Source organism: Plasmodium malariae (genome assembly GCF_900090045.1).
Source record: "Plasmodium malariae genome assembly, chromosome: 11".
In the NCBI taxonomy this organism is placed as follows: Eukaryota; Apicomplexa; class Aconoidasida; order Haemosporida; family Plasmodiidae; genus Plasmodium; species Plasmodium malariae.
In genome coordinates this window covers 1,257,274-1,275,602 of record NC_041785.1, presented here as the reverse complement: position 1 = coordinate 1,275,602, position 18,329 = coordinate 1,257,274, and the positions used below count along the sequence as shown (strand labels likewise).

The following is an 18,329-nucleotide window of genomic DNA, read 5'->3' as shown; positions in this document are numbered from 1 at the left end:
GTAGTTGCCATGTAAGCATGAAACAAAACAATAACAAGTATGCATGTATCCACGTATTAGTGTGTACATCCTTTCACCTTTCTTAGCTTGAAGGTTTCATATATATATATATATATATATATAAATATTTGTTATATCATCTTGAACATAAAAAAATCTATATACAAAAATAAAAAAAAAATCATGTATTTATGGCCACATTTTGCATAATATATGTTAATTCTTGAAGCACGTCATAATTCATTCTTTTTTTTTAAATATTCTTCTTCTAAAATGTTTAATTGATTTTTCCAGTACTCTCGTTCCTGTTAAAAAATAAGAAGTGTGTGTGGACGTGCGCTCGTAAGTGGAAAACAATTAATGATGTTTTAATACATGGAACTAATACAAATACACGGTGCAAGAATAAAATTCAAATTGTCGAAATACACACACACAAATTTTAATTTTTTGCTGTCCTTTTACTTGTTTCAATTTTTCAATCTTTTTCCGCACGTTCAGCAGTATAGCCACATCAGTTCTTAATACGCTGTAATGAGGAAAAAAAAAAGGGGATGGTGACAGTGAAAGAAGAGCGAACAGCAAACAATGAACAATGAACAATGAACAATGAACAATGAACAATGAACAATGAACAAATTTATATAAAGAAAAAAAAAAAAAAACTACATTTATCTATACTTATGTATAATAATATATCCGTTATACCCATATAAAAAGCAAATATTTTCCGTGTAAATTGTTGGTTTCTCTATATTGTTTTCTTTTAAATAGGTATCTAATTTATCAAAATAAGATATATCTATTTTAAGTTTTTGGAAAAAATATCTTGCGCTGTAAATGTGTTTATCTTCTCTATCATCATCGGGTAACTTGTTGATCTACGAGTAAAACACAACAAAATGAAAAGATGTAAAAAAGTCAGGAAAACAAACATGTACCAAAAAAAAAAAAAAAAAAAGAATCTCGAAAAATAAACACTTGGAAAAATCTATGCAGAGCTTTTCTTTTTTCTTACCGGCACAATTTCATCACTGGTCAGCTCAAATTTCTTTTTTAGTTTTTTCATATCTGAAGCTTTTTTCAGTTCATGTTTAATTTTGTTTTCAAATTTCTTAATATTTTCAATGGTCATCTCTTCTAACATTATATTTTTTTTAGACACTGTGTATGTTTTGTGAATTAAATTTTTTCTTTCTATATCTGCTTCCATATTGTACGTAAATTTTACTAGTGGGTGTTTTGCCTTTCCTTCTTTTAATTTTAGTACATCACTATTATTTTTTATTTTTTTCGATTCCTCTAGTTTAATTTTTTGATCAAATATATCTTCAATAACTTTCTTAGATACGCTATAAAATCTGTCTTTTATTTCTTCAATGCTTCTCATATATTTTTTATCATATACATCATGTATAATAATGAAATGACATTCATATTTTTCACATAAATTAAATAGATAATCAGTCTCTTCCTTGGTCCATTTTAAATTCATATTTTGTATTTCTTTGTTATAAAATTCATCATTATATTTTATTATATTTATTTTTTTATTAAATCTTTCAAAGGTATAATCATCCTCTATATCATTCTCATCAAACGATTTTTTTTCATTTTTATAGCCAATCTTTTTCCATTTTTTTAATATTAAGTCATCATACCTACACTTATTCCTAAATTTAACTAGTCTCCATACACTAACATTTTTGTTGTTTAACTGACAAAATGGAGTGATAAAAAAAAGAAATTAACAAATAAAGAACTGTTCTTGCGAAAAAAGCTTCGATTTATTTAAACAAGAACACACATATATATATATTTATATGCTATAACTTATTTAAGGGTACACATATGCGCATACATGAGCACGTAACTACATCCATACATAATATCATACATATGTATACTCTCGCAATTTTACGTTTATAGTTTTAGACGAGGTTGGAAGCGAAAACAGATTGTCGTTTTCTTTTAAAAAATTTAATTCTTTTTTGCTTTTTTTTTCTTTCTGTTTTTTTTTATTCTTTATTTTGTCAATACTAATACCGAGCATATCATATATATGACTCATTTTCGATAATTAAGATTGTAAAGTTATATAAAAAAAAAAAAAAAAAAAAAATTGCTAGATATCTAAATACTGAGTGATGCTTTTTTACTTATTATATTACAAAATAAAAAAGTAAAATAATAACTAAATTAATAATTACTATGCACAACTGTAAGAACAACTGAATCGCTAACTACATACATATACATACATACATGTGAAGAAGAAAAAATACGTTGGAGATGTGCGTACATATAGCTATATTTGTGAATTTATGTTATCCATGTTTCTAATTCTATTCTAACTCATACTAACCCTTAAAAAGGAACTTTTCACCTTTATTTGCAAAAATTACCAAACAAGTATTTAAATGAATATTCGTATATAAATATATGTATATACATACATGTGAGTAATATATGTACATTAGTTCATACATATACGTATTTTTTTTTTTTTTTTTTTTATTCGCCATGGGGGTAATTGCATTTGTTCGGTTTTTTTCTTCAAAAGTTAACAATATCATATATGCATTGATAAATGATGAAAAAAAAAACATAGGAAGCAAAAATAATTAAAAAAAATACGAAAAAAAAAAAAAAAAAAAAAAGCAACCGTTCTTTGCGAATGAATATGATATTAATTTATTATTATGTACAAAAAAAATAAATTAAAGAAAATATATAAAGCAAAGATAGTTGAGATTTTTGCTCTTATTATACTTTCATAGGTGAATGATTTTTTTTTTTTTTAGTAATTATATAATCATTCAAAAAAAAAAAATTTATATCAAGTGTAAAAACTATCATAATGCAACTAATATCTTCGTATTCTTAAAAACTTGCATATTTCTATATAATAATGATGCTAAAAGCAGAATATGTTAAGAGCGTAACTTTTACAAAAGCACAATAGAGGGAAAACAAAAAAAAAATAAAAAAAAAGCATACATATATATGCATACACAATTTAAAAATGGGATGAATGAAGAATGACAAAGAGACGTAAATTCATATTTTGATATATTTAGAAGAATAAAATGTAAAAAAAAGAACATCATGAGAAGATGCTATTATTACCGCTAATCATCTATTTGATGATTAATTTAGAAAAATATTCCATTTGCTGTGCTAAAAAGAAGTATATATATATTTTAAACATCGGTAAATATACTACTATTAAAACGTTTTATACTATAGAAACAGCTTTAATAAGAATGAGGAAACAATTTACTCTAGTAAAAAATGAGAAATGCTTATTATTAGACAAGAAGACACCAGATAAATTGAATGAATATAAGGTAGATACCAAAAAAAAAATTTTTTTTCATAATTTATTTAATTATAGTTTAGTAGATATGCTAACTATTCTTAAGTTACTACTACAGATGGAGAAAATTGTTTTGTACAAACATAGTAACAACATATCCGTTAAAATAAAGGATACGAAAAAAAAAAATATTGATTATAAAAGTTTAATTTTTGATTACACATTATTTTTTAAGGAATATTTATTACGAAATAAGCATGAAAAGGATATGTTATTTAAGATGCACGATTATTTTGACCTGTATAATAGGGGAAAATTAAAAGATAAAACAACGAAACGAAGACAATGTAGTAACCCAATTTTTAGCCATAATATTAGTAGCAGTGCCCCAAATAAAAAAGTATATTTGAGTAATAAAAATAATGCAAGCTTTACACATGATATAAAGAAGAAAAAAACATGTTCAATTAAATTCATTTTAAAAAGGATTATTAAAAAATTAGGAATTTGCATTAAGGACAAATGTTATATAAATAATGTAAAGGGTAAAGAGCTTATATTTAAATTTTATGTAAATAATAAAAAGTTTTACATTTTTTCTTTTTATAAGAAGATAAAAGGAATTTATCACTTATACAGGAATATTCTGTATGTGAAAGGGAATAATAATATTAATAAAGAAATTGCCATAATAAATCTTATATTACTTAATAGAAGGTACTATGATCGTAAAAAAAATTCTCATATCGTTAACTCTCTTTATATAAAATATTATATTAAATATGACGTCAATAAACTGTTTCATATACCAGATGAGTTAATAAAAAATAGTAGGAAAACGTTGGAGGTGAACAATTTCATTTACCTATCACAAGTTGGGAAATGCTTTGATGAAAAAACTGATGGAAGTGATTTTTGTTTAAGTAAAAATGTGGTCAATTTAGATGAGTCGGCTAATAAAAATACTATAAAAAAGAGTATACATAGACATACACATAATAACAATATACGTATTAAGCTTATAAAAATATATTTCAATGGGAAATTGTTTGTGTCAATGCCCATTGTCCTAATCTACAATGTAATTAAAAATGTCTTTTTTATGAATAATTTCTTTTATTTTGATGTTATGAATATTAACCTAACAAATTTATATGCTCTTAAAGATATTTATTTTAATAATAAATTATTTTTTCAAAATAACAATTTTATTTATTTAAATAACCAAAATATTATCTTAAATAGTGATGAGCTAAAGGTAGACTTAAATTATATTCTTCTCTTTTATTTTTTGTATTTTAATAAGAAAGAAAACTTACGTGTGCCAGAACAAATAAACCCAAATTTTTATTTTTATTTTTATTCATTGTTAAGAAATAAAGACAAGGAAAATTCCAAAAGAATAAAAAAAATTGTATATAGAGAAGACAAAAATATACTTAATTTTGTTTTCTGAAGCTTCATATATGTAAAATAAAATGATTGTAAAAAGGTTTATTCAATCACTCGCATGGTAACATATCGAAATGTATACAGAATATTTCGAATTATATTGCTTCTTTTTTTTTGGATTTTAAAATATAGTAGATATGTGTGCAAACTAATATGGTTATTTTAAAAAGTGTCATTTGTTATGCATTTTTACTATTTATAACAAAAAAAAAAAAAAAAATAAACAGAAAAGAAAAGAAAGAAATTAAGAAATACAAAATTTGTTTCGCTTTGTCTTGCATAAATATATATATATATATATGTGTGTACAAGTTTACGTGTGCGTATACTTTGGGGTTTATCCGTCCAAGTTATATCTTTTTTGGAATTATATAAAACAAATGAAAGGATACAAACTTTAGCACAAGACAAAAAAAAGAAGAAAAATTAAATTATGAGTTAAATAATGAATTAAGTAATAAATTAAATAATGAACAAAATAATGAACAAAGTAATGAACAAAATAATGAACAAAATAATGAACAAAATAATGAACAAAATAATGCGCATAATAATGCAAAATTGAGCGGAGAGATGTGGAGGTTCTTGACTGCACGAATAACGCAAAATAAATTACACATTCAAGTTTTACACTGATTTTTTTATATAATCAAAAATGAAAGTACTCACAAATTTGTAATTCACACTTAAGAGAGAGTTTTCTTGATTTATCTTATTTTTTAGTAATCCTATAATTCTATTTTTAAAATTTTGTTCGTTTAAGACGTTTTTATTACCATCAATTTTTAAATATTTCATATTTTCATCAATTAATTTTTTTAGTGTATCTTGCATTTCTTGAAAACTTACATTTTTTAAATTTTCAAGAAGGTTATCTTTTTCAAATCCCACGTCTATATATTTGAATAGTACATTTTTAAGAAATGTGTTATCTAAATTATTTTTTGTTGCATAATTAATAAGATAGCAAATATGTTTTGGTTTTATTTGTATATTTTTTGATAGTATATTTTTTTTTTTGACCACATCAAGCAATGTGTTAACTATGAAATTGGAAACATTTTTTTCATCTTCAAATTTTAAGCACTCATTAAAATAATTATATAAAAAAGGATCATTAAAAAATACGTGGAAATATTGCTTTGACCATTTATATTTTATTTCATCCTCATATATTTTAATTTTATAATTCACATAAAATTTTAATAATTTCAAAATGTTTTTACCAAGCACATATTCAGGAATATTCATTTCGTGTACGTAATTGTACTCTTCCTTTTTTCTTAAAATGTATTGTGTATTATCTAGGTAACTTTTGGTATATATGTTGTTTACACCATTTTGACATCTTGAGCTTGTATTATTAGCTGTAATGCTTCTTAAAAAATTTTCTTTCTCATGTTGTATGCAATTTCGAATTTTTCTAAAACTGTTGATATTTTTAATTTCTACTCTATTATAATTTACGTTGTTATATTCAAAAGATATGTTTATGTCTGATCTTATATTTTCTTTATTACCAACACATACGCCAAGTAAACATACTTTTTTTTTTATTTCCTTAAGCAAGTTTATACAATCATCAGCGCTCATATAATCCTTTTCTATAACTATTTCGGCTAACGGTATTCCACATCTGTTATAATCTAATAAAACTTTTTTGTTCCTATTATTTATTTCATTATAATTGTTAGATAAATCCGGGTCTCCCTTATCGCTACTATTTCCAGCTAGGTCCTTATCATTTAAATTTACATTATTGTTGTAAACTGATTGATTTGTATTACCTGGTGTTTGTAGTATTGATTCTTTTCCAGTAATTTCATTATCATACTCTTTATTCGAAGTGTTTGTACCACTGGTATATAGAAGACATTTACTAGTATCTTCTTCTAAATGAACGCTTTTAACGAGAAACTTTTTCTCATTCACGTAAATATAACCTTCTGTTCCTAATGGTTTTTCTTTCTGAGTAATTTGATACCCCTTTGGTAAGTCATAATAATTATAAATTTTCCTGTCAAATGTTATATAAGTAGCTAAATTACAATTCAGAATAATACAAATTAAATAAGTGAATAACAACGCAAAGGTGTTCAATATGCACAGAGAGCCTACTTCTCCAATGCAGATGTTGCAAATGTGTTTATTTGGCTTAGTAATACTACTGTTATTACTAACATCATTACCAAAGTCATTACTAACGGCACTGCTAACCTCATTACTAGCATTATTATTTACATGGTTCTTTACATTCTTATGTGGCTCATCTACATTAATGTTTTGTTCCTGCATAATCCTTTTTAACTCTCCATTTGAAGTGTGCCTTTTTTCATTTCCTTTTTGAATTTTTTTAAAAATATTTTCATTTAAAAAGTTTATCAAATCGATATTATTTTTTCCATATGTTTTTTCTCTATATAAGGATGATATATTAAAACAGTTACAAAATGCCTTGTATTTAGTACTTAACTGTACATGAACTTCTACACCAATCTTACATTTGATATTCCTTTCAACACTTTCTTTTATATTAACATTATGATTTATTACATTATTGTCCAAATTATTCTTAATTCGAGAATATTTTTTTACATATTTGTTATGTAGTAACCAACTACTCTGGTTATATATATTATTTATTTTAAAGCACAATATTATTTCACTGTACGTAAGAATAACATAAAGAAAAAATGCACAAATAATCATCATATGAGGAATGTACACACAACTTTTCCCTTTTTGTGCTTATTTTGTGGAAATAAGGTTTTTCATAAAAACTACAAACGGATTAGAAGCGCATACTTTCGTATATGTGCACGTACATACATAAATGTACGAATAATTGCATATATACCTATAAATATTTACGTTTTTGCCTCTTCCTTAAAGCTCATAAATTTTTAATAAAGTCATTTGCATAGTAACCCTTTTTATACCTTATGTATTGTACAAGTAATTTTGCACGTTATATTTATCCATACTTTCCACTTAAACTTCTTTTTGCTCCTGTTATTTTTGCGAATCGCTAAGTAGAAGCTGTACTTGTTGGAGCTACATGTAAAGTGCATTTAAATGAGCATATAAGTAAGTTTTTACAAATATGTTCATGTAAATATATGTATGATTGCATCTTTCGTTATTTATTAAGGTTCATTTTACTCTAATTTTTGTATACTGACCCTTTAGTGAATCCTAGTTCTTGCCTTAATTTTTTTTCCCTGCGATTCAACAATATTTCACTACTGTATACAGTGCTATCAAAATGCTCCTATAATTCGTTTTTTCTTTTTTTTTTTTTTTTATTCTTTTCATATATTTTATTTATAACACATTTAAATTTTTTGATTGTACCATTTTAACACTGCTTTATAGAGGATGCTCATGAGGGGGGAAACGGTTGAAATTAAAATAAATGAAATGAATGTATACACATATAAGTATATTATACATTTATATTATACATTTATATTATACATTTATATTACACATTTATATTATACATTTATATTATATATGTATATTACATATGTATATTAAATATATATATATATGAGAAACCTTCGCAAATGAAATAAGTTGAACAAAAAATGCTTCCCAACGATTTGTATTAAACCGGAAAGGAAAATCTACGCAGGGAACGTACCTTAATGAATATATTAATAGGTAACAAAAAAGTAGGAGAGTTACTAAAATTATGGAGAAAAAGAAGATGTAATTTTTGTGTATTATATGGTAAGAAAAAAAGAGAGGTAGGCAAGATTAATAAAAACACAAGCTTCTTAAAAAACATATGTAATAAAAATGTTATCAATAATTTAGACTGCTTAAGTGTAATTGAGAATTTAAAATATGTATCTGAACACAATGTTAGTGAAGATATAATTAAGAATTATATAAATAGAATAAAGTTTTTGAACGATAAATGGAGCTTAAACAAAATATATTTTATTTTTAAAACACTTATGCAATACAATTTGTATGATGTGGTGCTGTTAAATAAATTGGAAAATATTATTAGTGATATAGATATATTATCATATAATGAAAAGGCAGAAATAGATCCTTTTGAGAATATATACATAATACGTATAACCTATGTATTACACAGTTTTTATAATTTTAATCATGCAAATGAACAAGTAGTAGAAAAGTTATTAAACATATTAAGTAGGAAATTGGATTATATAATTTATCATAATAATTATTTCAATTTTTTTTTTTATAAAATTAAGGAATTAAGTGCATCGGGTAAATTAGTTAAAAGTGTTTCATTGAGGAATTTTAATATCACAACCACAAGAACTAATAATTTGTTATCCAGTGTTGAACGGAAGGATAACATAGATATAGCGGATGAAATATCTGAGCTGGATGATATTTATTATGGAGCAGAATGGCACAGAAAGAAAAGCGCCTTTGTTAGGAATATAAACTTTAATGAAATATATCTTATTCTCAATTTTTTAAAAAATGTAAAATATACCAACAGGAGATTTTTAAATAGGCTAAAATTTGTATATTATTTTAATTGTATAGTTTTGGACAAGGCAAGTGAAAATGATTATAAATACATCACTTTATTATTTCACTTTTTTTACGAAAAAACGGATAAACATTTGCATAATATTATGAAGATGTTTTTGCTAAGACATACAGATAAAAATAATATTCACGACTTAGTGCTAGTGATGATGACAGTTTATTACGCCAGGATTGGAAAACGATATGATGATAGTTATAACAGTGAAATGATGAAGGGGGCTGAGAAGACAAAGAATAGTGAGAAGGAGACTTTCAATTACTACAGCTCTAACAATATGAAACATCTACAAACTGACGACATACTTTGCATCATCGAAAGCATACATTTTCTACCAAATGAAGGGAAGAGAAATCTAAAATCGATTCTTGCTTATATTTGTCAGTATAACAGTACAAACATGGGAAGTTTTACTGAAATTACTTATGAAAGGGTTTTAAAATTGCTAAATCGTAAATACTATGAAGAAGAATTTGAAGATAAACTTGGAAAAAAGAGAGATAACATTTCTAGTGACTTCAAAAAAGAAAATGAAAATTGTATAAAAAATGCTAAACAAAATGGAACTACAGTTTTTCATAAAGATAGAATAAATGAACTACAAAGTTTAAGTGAATTAATAAAAATTTGTATTTATTCTTTGAAAGATATAGATGAATTATATTATTTATACTTAAAAAAGTATGTAGAATTTTATAATATGGAAACTATCCTAAATATTATGAGAAGTTTTGTTTTTGTTTACAATATTAAGAATGAAACGAAGAAGAACTATAATAAAAAGAACCTAGACATTGAAATAAATATGGATATTATAAGTTCAAATTTAAATAACTTAACAAACCTTATAATTCAAATTATTACAACCATATCATTGCACAGATTTTTGGGTGCATGTAGCATAAAATATTTAAGCACATTCCTTTATTACATATACCAAATAAGCAATATATTTGAAAACAAAACATTTGAAGAGCTATATTTACACAAATTGAAGAATTATATAGATAATATCATGATTATGAAATTAAGATCTATATTTCGGAATAAGATAAAAGAAGATGTAAATAGAAATGATATTGATAGAAGTAATAATAACCGTGAAATATGGGAAAAATACACATATCAGGTTAATTCATCAAACGAAAATTATTTGCAAAAATCATATTTACAAAAGAAAAACGAATCTCATTTAAACAAAAGAGACGAAATCTATTGTCAAATTAGCAGTGATGAACTCTGTAAAGAAGCCACACACTTATTGAACAGTGGAAATAATGACAAACGCGAATATATTGATGAGCAATTCAAAAACGATGGTGCTAATGAAATTATCGAAGTGTTCATCTTATTATTTAACATATATAGCAAAAAAGGAGATAATAAAGACATACTTCTTTTGATACTAAAAATACTAAACAATTTTAAAGTTGAAAATAAAGATTTACCTTCAGGGATATACATAAATTTATTAAATTCCTTTGCAAAGCTTAAATATAGAAATTTAAACCTTATTGAAACTTGTTTAAACAAAATTGACGATAATTCTGAAGGTTTGCAATTTTATGAATACACAAATTTGCTAATCTCGTTATCCAAGCTAAACATATTTGGTATAAATTTAAATATATACGATTCGATATTTTTATCAAAAGGTTACAAATCGTGTAATAGTATCTATTGTGAAGATATAAAAAAAATATTTTTAAATGAGTATAACCATAAGAGTATAAAAAACCAGAGCAAAGTAAAAATAGTATACACTGTAAATAGGCTTTTAAAAAAAATAAATGAAAGTATGTCTAATTTTCCTTTTTATCCAAGTTATAAAATAATTAATATTATACCAAATATATTGATGAGCTATGCTATTTTAGGTTTTACCAATATTCACTTCAAAAATGTAAACTACTTATTGGAATGCTTTCATGATTATGTTTTCAATTATTTTAAAAACTTCCCATCGGTCGAAGGTAACGACACTTACACGAAAAGGAAAAATGATGGTGAAGAGAAAGATGAAGTACAGGATGAAGAGAAATATTACGCAAATAACCTTGTAACATGCATGGATAGCCCATCTAGTAAATGCCATTACTGGTATTTTAGTGAAAAAAATAATATAAAAATAATAAGAGAGAACACTAATGGAGCATTATATCTACCCCTACAGTGTGTATATCAAATATATATATTTAACATTTACTTTAATGTGTACGTAAAATATTTATTTTATTCACATAAAGAAGATATGAAAAAAAAGGGGGTTCTAAACCAGGAGAACCGAGAAGAAAACGAGAAAGATGTGCAAGGAGGAAGCACATGTTATCCATCAAATTATTTACCGATTACAAATGTTTATATAGAGAATAACCTCCAAATTAATGAAAAACCAAATTATAATATATTCTGTATAAACAATATTTTAAGTGAGAAAAGTATACATATATTAAATAACGTAATTTTTTTTGTGAAATATGTAAATAATTTTTATAAAAAAAGTAGCTATGACAAATATAATTTATGTGTACAATTTTTAAACGGTAACGGAAAAAATCAAGATCAAAATGAGCAGTTAGTTGAATATATAAAAAAATGTCATATTCATATAAAAAGAGACAACACAGTAATGCACTCCTCCAGTTTCCATAGAGATGTTTTTTCAACGTTACTTTCGTTAGGGGTGAAAAATATGAAATGTGAAGTAATATATTATAATGATAGAACAATTATTTCAAGCTTTTGTACATAAATTTATAATTTTTTTTTTTTTTTTTTTTGATAATCTCCCCTTTACAAAATTTTTTTCTTATATATTTGCTTCATTTCAATTTACTTTTTTTTCGAAGGTCCCATTTCTTGATGGAATATACAGTGTTGATATTGTTATAAACAATTCAGTAAAGATAATAAATACATCCTATATATAATATAGAAAAAAAATTACAAATTACACGATGAATTCTTTTCATTTTTTTTTCTAATACATTAATGTGCAATATTTTCATCCTCCACCTTTCATTATTCTTCCTTTAGATATGTATAGAAATTAACGGGAACAATCATTATTATTACAATGGTAATATGAAGAGGTCATGTGAAAATATAGATTCCCTAAATCTCATAAAATATTATTTGCTAAGCAAAAGGTATAAATTAATTTTGGTCTCATACCTAGAATGGAATAACCTGAAGTGCAGTGAGGAAAAGAGAAATTACATGAGGAAAAAAATTCTACTGTGAAGGAGCATGTTTCAAATAACATATATATTTGTGTGTAAGAATAGGCTTGAGTCATCAGGTTTATACCAATATTTTATCAGTAATAGTAATATAAATTTTTTATTTAAAAATGAAATGTACAATGTGATGATGTGTATCCAAAATAAAAAAAAAAAAAATAAATAAACAAACATAGCGTTTATATATTCCATGTTATTACAGTACGACGTGATATAACAATCATGAAACAATGTGAAAATTAACGCAGGATAAACGTAACCTAATTAAAGAAGTACTATATTTTTCTAAAATTTAAAGAAAGATAAAAAAAAAGAAGATGAAAAAGAACCTCCTAAAAACGCAAAAACTCCCTTTGGCAATATAGCATGTTCGTACATGACATACATATTAAGAGGATGCTTGTTTGTATATTGTATTTGCGAAGTTAACTAATATCACATTAAGTTGTATATTTCTTCATCTTACTCCATTATTATTTGTCTTTCTCTTCTTTTTATGCCTCTTTTCATGCCCCTTTCTGCGAGCATTTTTATCCCCCCTTCTGTTTTGTGTTCCTTTTGACCCTTTCGCCAAAGTCTATAATTTTTTTTATTGTATTATGTTTTCCATAAATATCTGTATATTCTCCCTGTCGTTTTCTATAGAAGCATTTTTTGGTAGAAAATTATAATTGCAGTGTAAATGCAACCTGTATACTTGAGTTTGAACATTTAAAAATTTCAATTTTTTGTAAATTTTCAAAGCTATATCATTCTCTACATTTAAATCACATCTATTACATTGGTATAAATATTTTAGTACATATATACATATATACATAATTAGCATACCAAAAGATTTATTTCGATATTCCTTATGTACTACGAGTCTTTCAATTCTTGAATCAAAACATCTGGCCATATGAAATAGTAAATATATTTCTGTATAACCTACAATATTTTTATTTTCCAAATTATAATTTTTTAATTGGGTACACAAATCGTTTTCATTCAATATTATTTTTTGGCTATCATTAAAATTTTTGATACTTTTTTTCATATATCTCTTATTTTTTTCTTTGCCTTTTCTTATTATATTGTCGATATCCATAATAGACGATTTTTCAAATTTCATTTTATTAAAATCGATTGATTGAAAAGTATAAGGATTATCATTATCATATATATATAATATATAAGGATAATAGAAAGATTTTCCTAACATTTCAAAGAATATTAAGGGGCCAAAAAATAAATTGCATGTTGTAACATCTCTTAACATGCTATTGCATATAATTAAGTATTCATAATAAGTAGATACAATTTTAAATTTGAATTTATAATTATTGAAAAGAAAAACATATTTATATAATACTTTTTTTTTATTTAACACATCTAAATATGATTCTTTAAAGATTTCGTAATTATCTATTACAGGTTTATTCCTTTCTTTACTATCTTTCATTTTTGAAATAAGTTCCATGTGGGCGAAATGTGTTACAAAAAAATTATGAGATAAGATCAAGGAAAATACAATGGTAAAAATTAAGATAAACAAAATACTATTATTATGCAAATCATGATGAAAAATATAATAACAAGAAATAAAATGAAGGCTTTCATATGTATAACCTTCGATCAAAATTGTAATTTCCACTATATGGAGAAGCAAAAAAAAAAAAAAAAAAAATAAAAAAATAAGAAAAAGAACCTATCAAAAATATAATTCCTATAAAATTCTTGATTAAATATACAAAGCTAGAAATGGTAAAAAGATGAGTGTAAACTACCCAGGTGTTCGCCTGTATAACTTCTATGATACTTTGCCTTTTTTTTTTTTTGGATTCAAAATGTATCTTTAAGGGAATGCATATATATTATATATATATATATATATATATATATATATATAAATATATGTGCTAATACATGTACCTTTATGAACATATTTTGCCAATATATGTATATTTACGTATATGCACATATGTTTTTTTTTGAATGAATTTATATAATTCTGGTCCCTAAACATTCGCTTTTATTTTCATACATTATTCATATTCAGATTAGATTGAGTGCACAAAATTAATTTCCGATGTATGGCGTCAATTTTATTTTTATCACTTAAAGTAGGATAAGGCAGAGTTTAAAAATCTTTTGGAAAATTAAAGCGTTATCTTTTCGTAACTGTTGATTAATATGTATACAGAATAAAATACTGTAAAATTCTACAAATTGCATGTATATATATATATCATATATATATGCTACGCTATGCTGATAAAAGTAAGAAATATAATGGCTTACATCACAGTTCAAAATTTCCTTTCTAAGAATGGAAGAACAAGTAAAAACGAGAGCAAGGTTCACGAAATATATATGTAAATTTGCCATGTAAGAAAAAGAAATGTGCATATCGAGGATAAAATTCTCCTCAATACATATGAAAATACTTATACAGACCTCTATACATTTGTGCACACCAACTTATTACAAAATGAAACTATGAGATAAATGCTTCCGTATAAGCGATATGCAGGCAATATTTAAGCCTTATTTTATATAAAATATATCAAGTAAATTTTTTCTAGTAAAATAGATTCTAAAATAAGACATTATTGTAACATTATGAAAAAAGGCAAAAAATATATATTCGCAATAAAATTTAAAAAGGCGCATTTTTTTTTTTTTTTTTGTAAGTATACTTTTTAAAAAATGGTTTTATATTGTATATAATAATATTTAATATTTTAGTATGTTCAATGTTTTCTTTTTTCTTTTCCTTTTTTTTTTTTTTTTTCGATTACTAGGTCTTTGGTTTGCTTGCGCCTTTATCTACGTTGAAGCAGTGCTAAAAGAATTTTTTAAAAGTAAATTTTTATACAATTCATAGTAGTTATTAGAGAAGAGAACATTATATGGAACGGGGTTATTCGTAGAAAGGTGCTGCTTTTTAAATTTCGTTAATTCACCTAGTGTATAATTCTTTAATTCTTGTACAGTTTTGAGTTCAGTTAAAAGTTTTCCATGGTCCCAGGTAAGTAATAACTTTTGTTCTACTTTTTTGGGTATAATAAATGATGGCTTATTATTATCTAGAATACTAATACAAGATATTTTTTGATTTTCAACTGGTGGTTGTTCATCAAAATGTTGCACAAAATCAAGAGAAGCAAAATTATCATCGGTATATAATCTATATACTTTTTTTCTATAAGGTAAATTTGATTTGTTATTTTCATTAGTCATTTTAAAACAGGGATGATTATTAATTTGAACTAGTTTATAAACAAGACCTAAGGATGGTTGCGATTGACATGTAATTAAATTTGTTCCGATTGCAAATATGTCAATATGATGATCTTCTTCATGTAAGTGCTTTATTAGTTTTTCATTAATATCATTACTAATACAAATTTTTAAGTCTTGAAAAGGGACATTTAATTTTTGAGATATATCAATAAATATTTTTTTGCACTCATTTGTTAAATACCTTAAATCCCCTGAATCAATTCTTATTCCAATAGGTTTATAATTGATTTCATGTAATGATAAAGCTACAATTAAAAAGTTAAAAATTCCTGATTTTAAGGTATCATATGTATCAATTAAACAAATAAAAATTTTAGGATTAATTTGTGCAAATGCTATAAAAGATATTAATTCGCTCTCTTTTGCGAATTCACAGTTATATAACTTGTGAACAATTTCTTTATTTTTATTTATAATACTTAAAAAGTCATGATTATCTAAATATTTACTATATAATTCTTCTCCATTTTGAAAAGACGATATAAAGGAGTGTGACATAGTACCAATTATAGGAATATCATATAAAAAGGATGCATAAACATTTGAAGTAAAATCACATCCAACAGCTGAGTACCTTGTACCACTTAATGCACCATCAGGACCTTGTGCTCTTCTGCAACCAAACTCAGCTAGAGTTTTATAATTTATGGAAATTTTATATTTCATACTACTTGTAGCTATTAATGTTGGATAATTTAATAAATTAAGAATTGCACTTTCTAATATTTGACATATCAGCATTGGACCTTCTACAACCATTATAGGTTCATTTGCAAATACTATAGATCCTTCCTCCATACAATAAATAACTACATCTCGTCCACTTAAATTTTGTAAATAATTTATGAACTTGTCAATATCTTCATAATGACACATTTTTTTTTTAACAAATTCTAATTGTACTTTAGCAAAGCGAAAACTATTAATGTGTTTTATAACATCATATACTCCTCCTAATATAGCAAATTCTCCATTAAATGGACATTTTCTAAAATAAATTTCAAAAGTGGATTTTTTTTCATGCTTATTTTGTCTAAAAAATGTATAGGCCATTACTAAATGATAAAAATCCATAAACAGTGCATTCACTGTGTTACTATGTAGTATATCTATATCTTTATTTATTCTGTTCTCTATTAAAAAATTCGTGCAATTAGCTAATGAGACCATTTTTAGTTTATCCGATGAGTACGTATCCTCCTTCGCATAATTTAATTTATTATATTTCCTTTGTATATTTTTCTTCTCTTCCGTTTCGTTTGTACACATTTTTGATGATCCAAAACCAGTATTGTTATTACTACTTTTAAATTCATTAATTCCATATTTTTTTAAAATAAAAAGCTGCCGTAAGTCATTTTCTGTAATTTCTACATCATATATATTAAGCGAATTTTTATCCTTATCAATTTTGATATTATCAATTAAATTCAAATCAGCACCTAAGACCTCTCCATTATATTCCCCATTTGATCCACAGCTCCCCTTGACTTGCGATTTTTCATTTAGAGCAGAAAATTTGTCATTGTTAGCTCCTTGATATTTCATTTTTGACCCATACAATACTTAGACTTTCTGCCTTTGGGATAAGCGCGGAAAAAGAAAAACAAAATATGGCAAGTATGTTATATAGAGAAAAAGAAGCGTAAATTATTCTAAGTGTTAAATAGGGAAAAAGTAGCACAAATGATGATAAGTGCTAATTAGGAAATATGGAGCACAAATTATACAAAAGTGTTCTATGTTGAAATAGAAAAAATAGGAGCAACTAAAATGGACGATCTAAAAACTGTGCAGTGCAGTTGAAAAAAAAAAAATACTCAAAACATATATAATCTTTTTTCTCTAAGGCCTCTTGACGTTTACTATTATTATGCGTTACTACTAATTAAAAATATGTACTAAATTAAAGTTTTAAGAGAAAATAATATATTATTTATAAACATGTATATATGCGCATACAAATATATATTACACCTTTATGCACAAGATAAATCTATGAAATTAACACATATATTGCAATTTAAAATGAAGGGCCTAAAATTAATTATTACGTTAAATAAATCTAATTTTCTACCATGGGAGAAAAAAAAAAAAAATAAATAAAAATAAATACATACGTTTTTTTAAAAAAACCTATGCAAAAAGTGAATATATATATTAATGTTTTTTATCTTATACACCATGAAGAATTATACGCATATACAAGCATAGGATTTTTAATAAAAAAAAAAATTATATTGATAATGTTCACAATAATAATAGGAGTTAATTATGAGCTATGATAATTTTATTATACCTTTTTGATACTAGTATTTGCAGTAAAAATTCGACGTGGGTTTACATATCATAGGATGGGTGCACAAATAATACTACTACAAATACACGTATTTTCATGTATGTGTGCACATGCATAGTGCTACTAAGTCGATTCTAGGCATTGCACATACGGTGCGCTACCTTTGTGTGAAAAAATTTGCTATTT

General features: G+C 24.7%; 6 protein-coding genes across 6 annotated transcripts; 2 read left to right on the top strand and 4 right to left on the bottom strand.

Moving 5' to 3' along the window:
* Positions 1–233: 233 nt before the first annotated feature.
* PmUG01_11035000 (conserved Plasmodium protein, unknown function) lies at positions 234–2,053 on the bottom strand (the record flags this gene model as incomplete). The annotated part of the gene is made up of 5 exons (XM_029006005.1): positions 234–305; positions 466–529; positions 709–881; positions 1,019–1,717; positions 1,922–2,053. The coding sequence occupies 5 exons, from the start codon at positions 2,051–2,053 to the stop codon at positions 234–236; spliced, it is 1,140 nt and encodes a 379-aa protein (XP_028862538.1).
* A 1,063-nt stretch (positions 2,054–3,116) lies between these two features.
* Positions 3,117–4,775, top strand: PmUG01_11034900 (conserved Plasmodium protein, unknown function; the record flags this gene model as incomplete). Its single annotated transcript, XM_029006004.1, has 1 exon — positions 3,117–4,775. One exon carries the CDS (start codon positions 3,117–3,119, stop codon positions 4,773–4,775), a length of 1,659 nt encoding a protein of 552 aa, XP_028862537.1.
* A 623-nt stretch (positions 4,776–5,398) lies between these two features.
* GATB (glutamyl-tRNA(Gln) amidotransferase subunit B, putative) lies at positions 5,399–7,480 on the bottom strand (the record flags this gene model as incomplete). The annotated part of the gene is made up of 1 exon (XM_029006003.1): positions 5,399–7,480. The coding sequence occupies one exon, from the start codon at positions 7,478–7,480 to the stop codon at positions 5,399–5,401; it is 2,082 nt and encodes a 693-aa protein (XP_028862536.1).
* A 941-nt stretch (positions 7,481–8,421) lies between these two features.
* On the top strand, positions 8,422–12,557 carry PmUG01_11034700 (RAP protein, putative; the record flags this gene model as incomplete). Its single annotated transcript, XM_029006002.1, has 3 exons — positions 8,422–12,018; positions 12,164–12,214; positions 12,351–12,557. 3 exons carry the CDS (start codon positions 8,422–8,424, stop codon positions 12,555–12,557), a joined length of 3,855 nt encoding a protein of 1,284 aa, XP_028862535.1.
* Positions 12,558–13,145: 588 nt separating this feature from the next.
* On the bottom strand, positions 13,146–14,018 carry PmUG01_11034600 (N-acetyltransferase, putative; the record flags this gene model as incomplete). Its single annotated transcript, XM_029006001.1, has 1 exon — positions 13,146–14,018. The coding sequence occupies one exon, from the start codon at positions 14,016–14,018 to the stop codon at positions 13,146–13,148; it is 873 nt and encodes a 290-aa protein (XP_028862534.1).
* Positions 14,019–15,367: 1,349 nt separating this feature from the next.
* Positions 15,368–17,392, bottom strand: NAPRT (nicotinate phosphoribosyltransferase, putative; the record flags this gene model as incomplete). Its single annotated transcript, XM_029006000.1, has 1 exon — positions 15,368–17,392. The coding sequence occupies one exon, from the start codon at positions 17,390–17,392 to the stop codon at positions 15,368–15,370; it is 2,025 nt and encodes a 674-aa protein (XP_028862533.1).
* Positions 17,393–18,329: the final 937 nt, after the last annotated feature.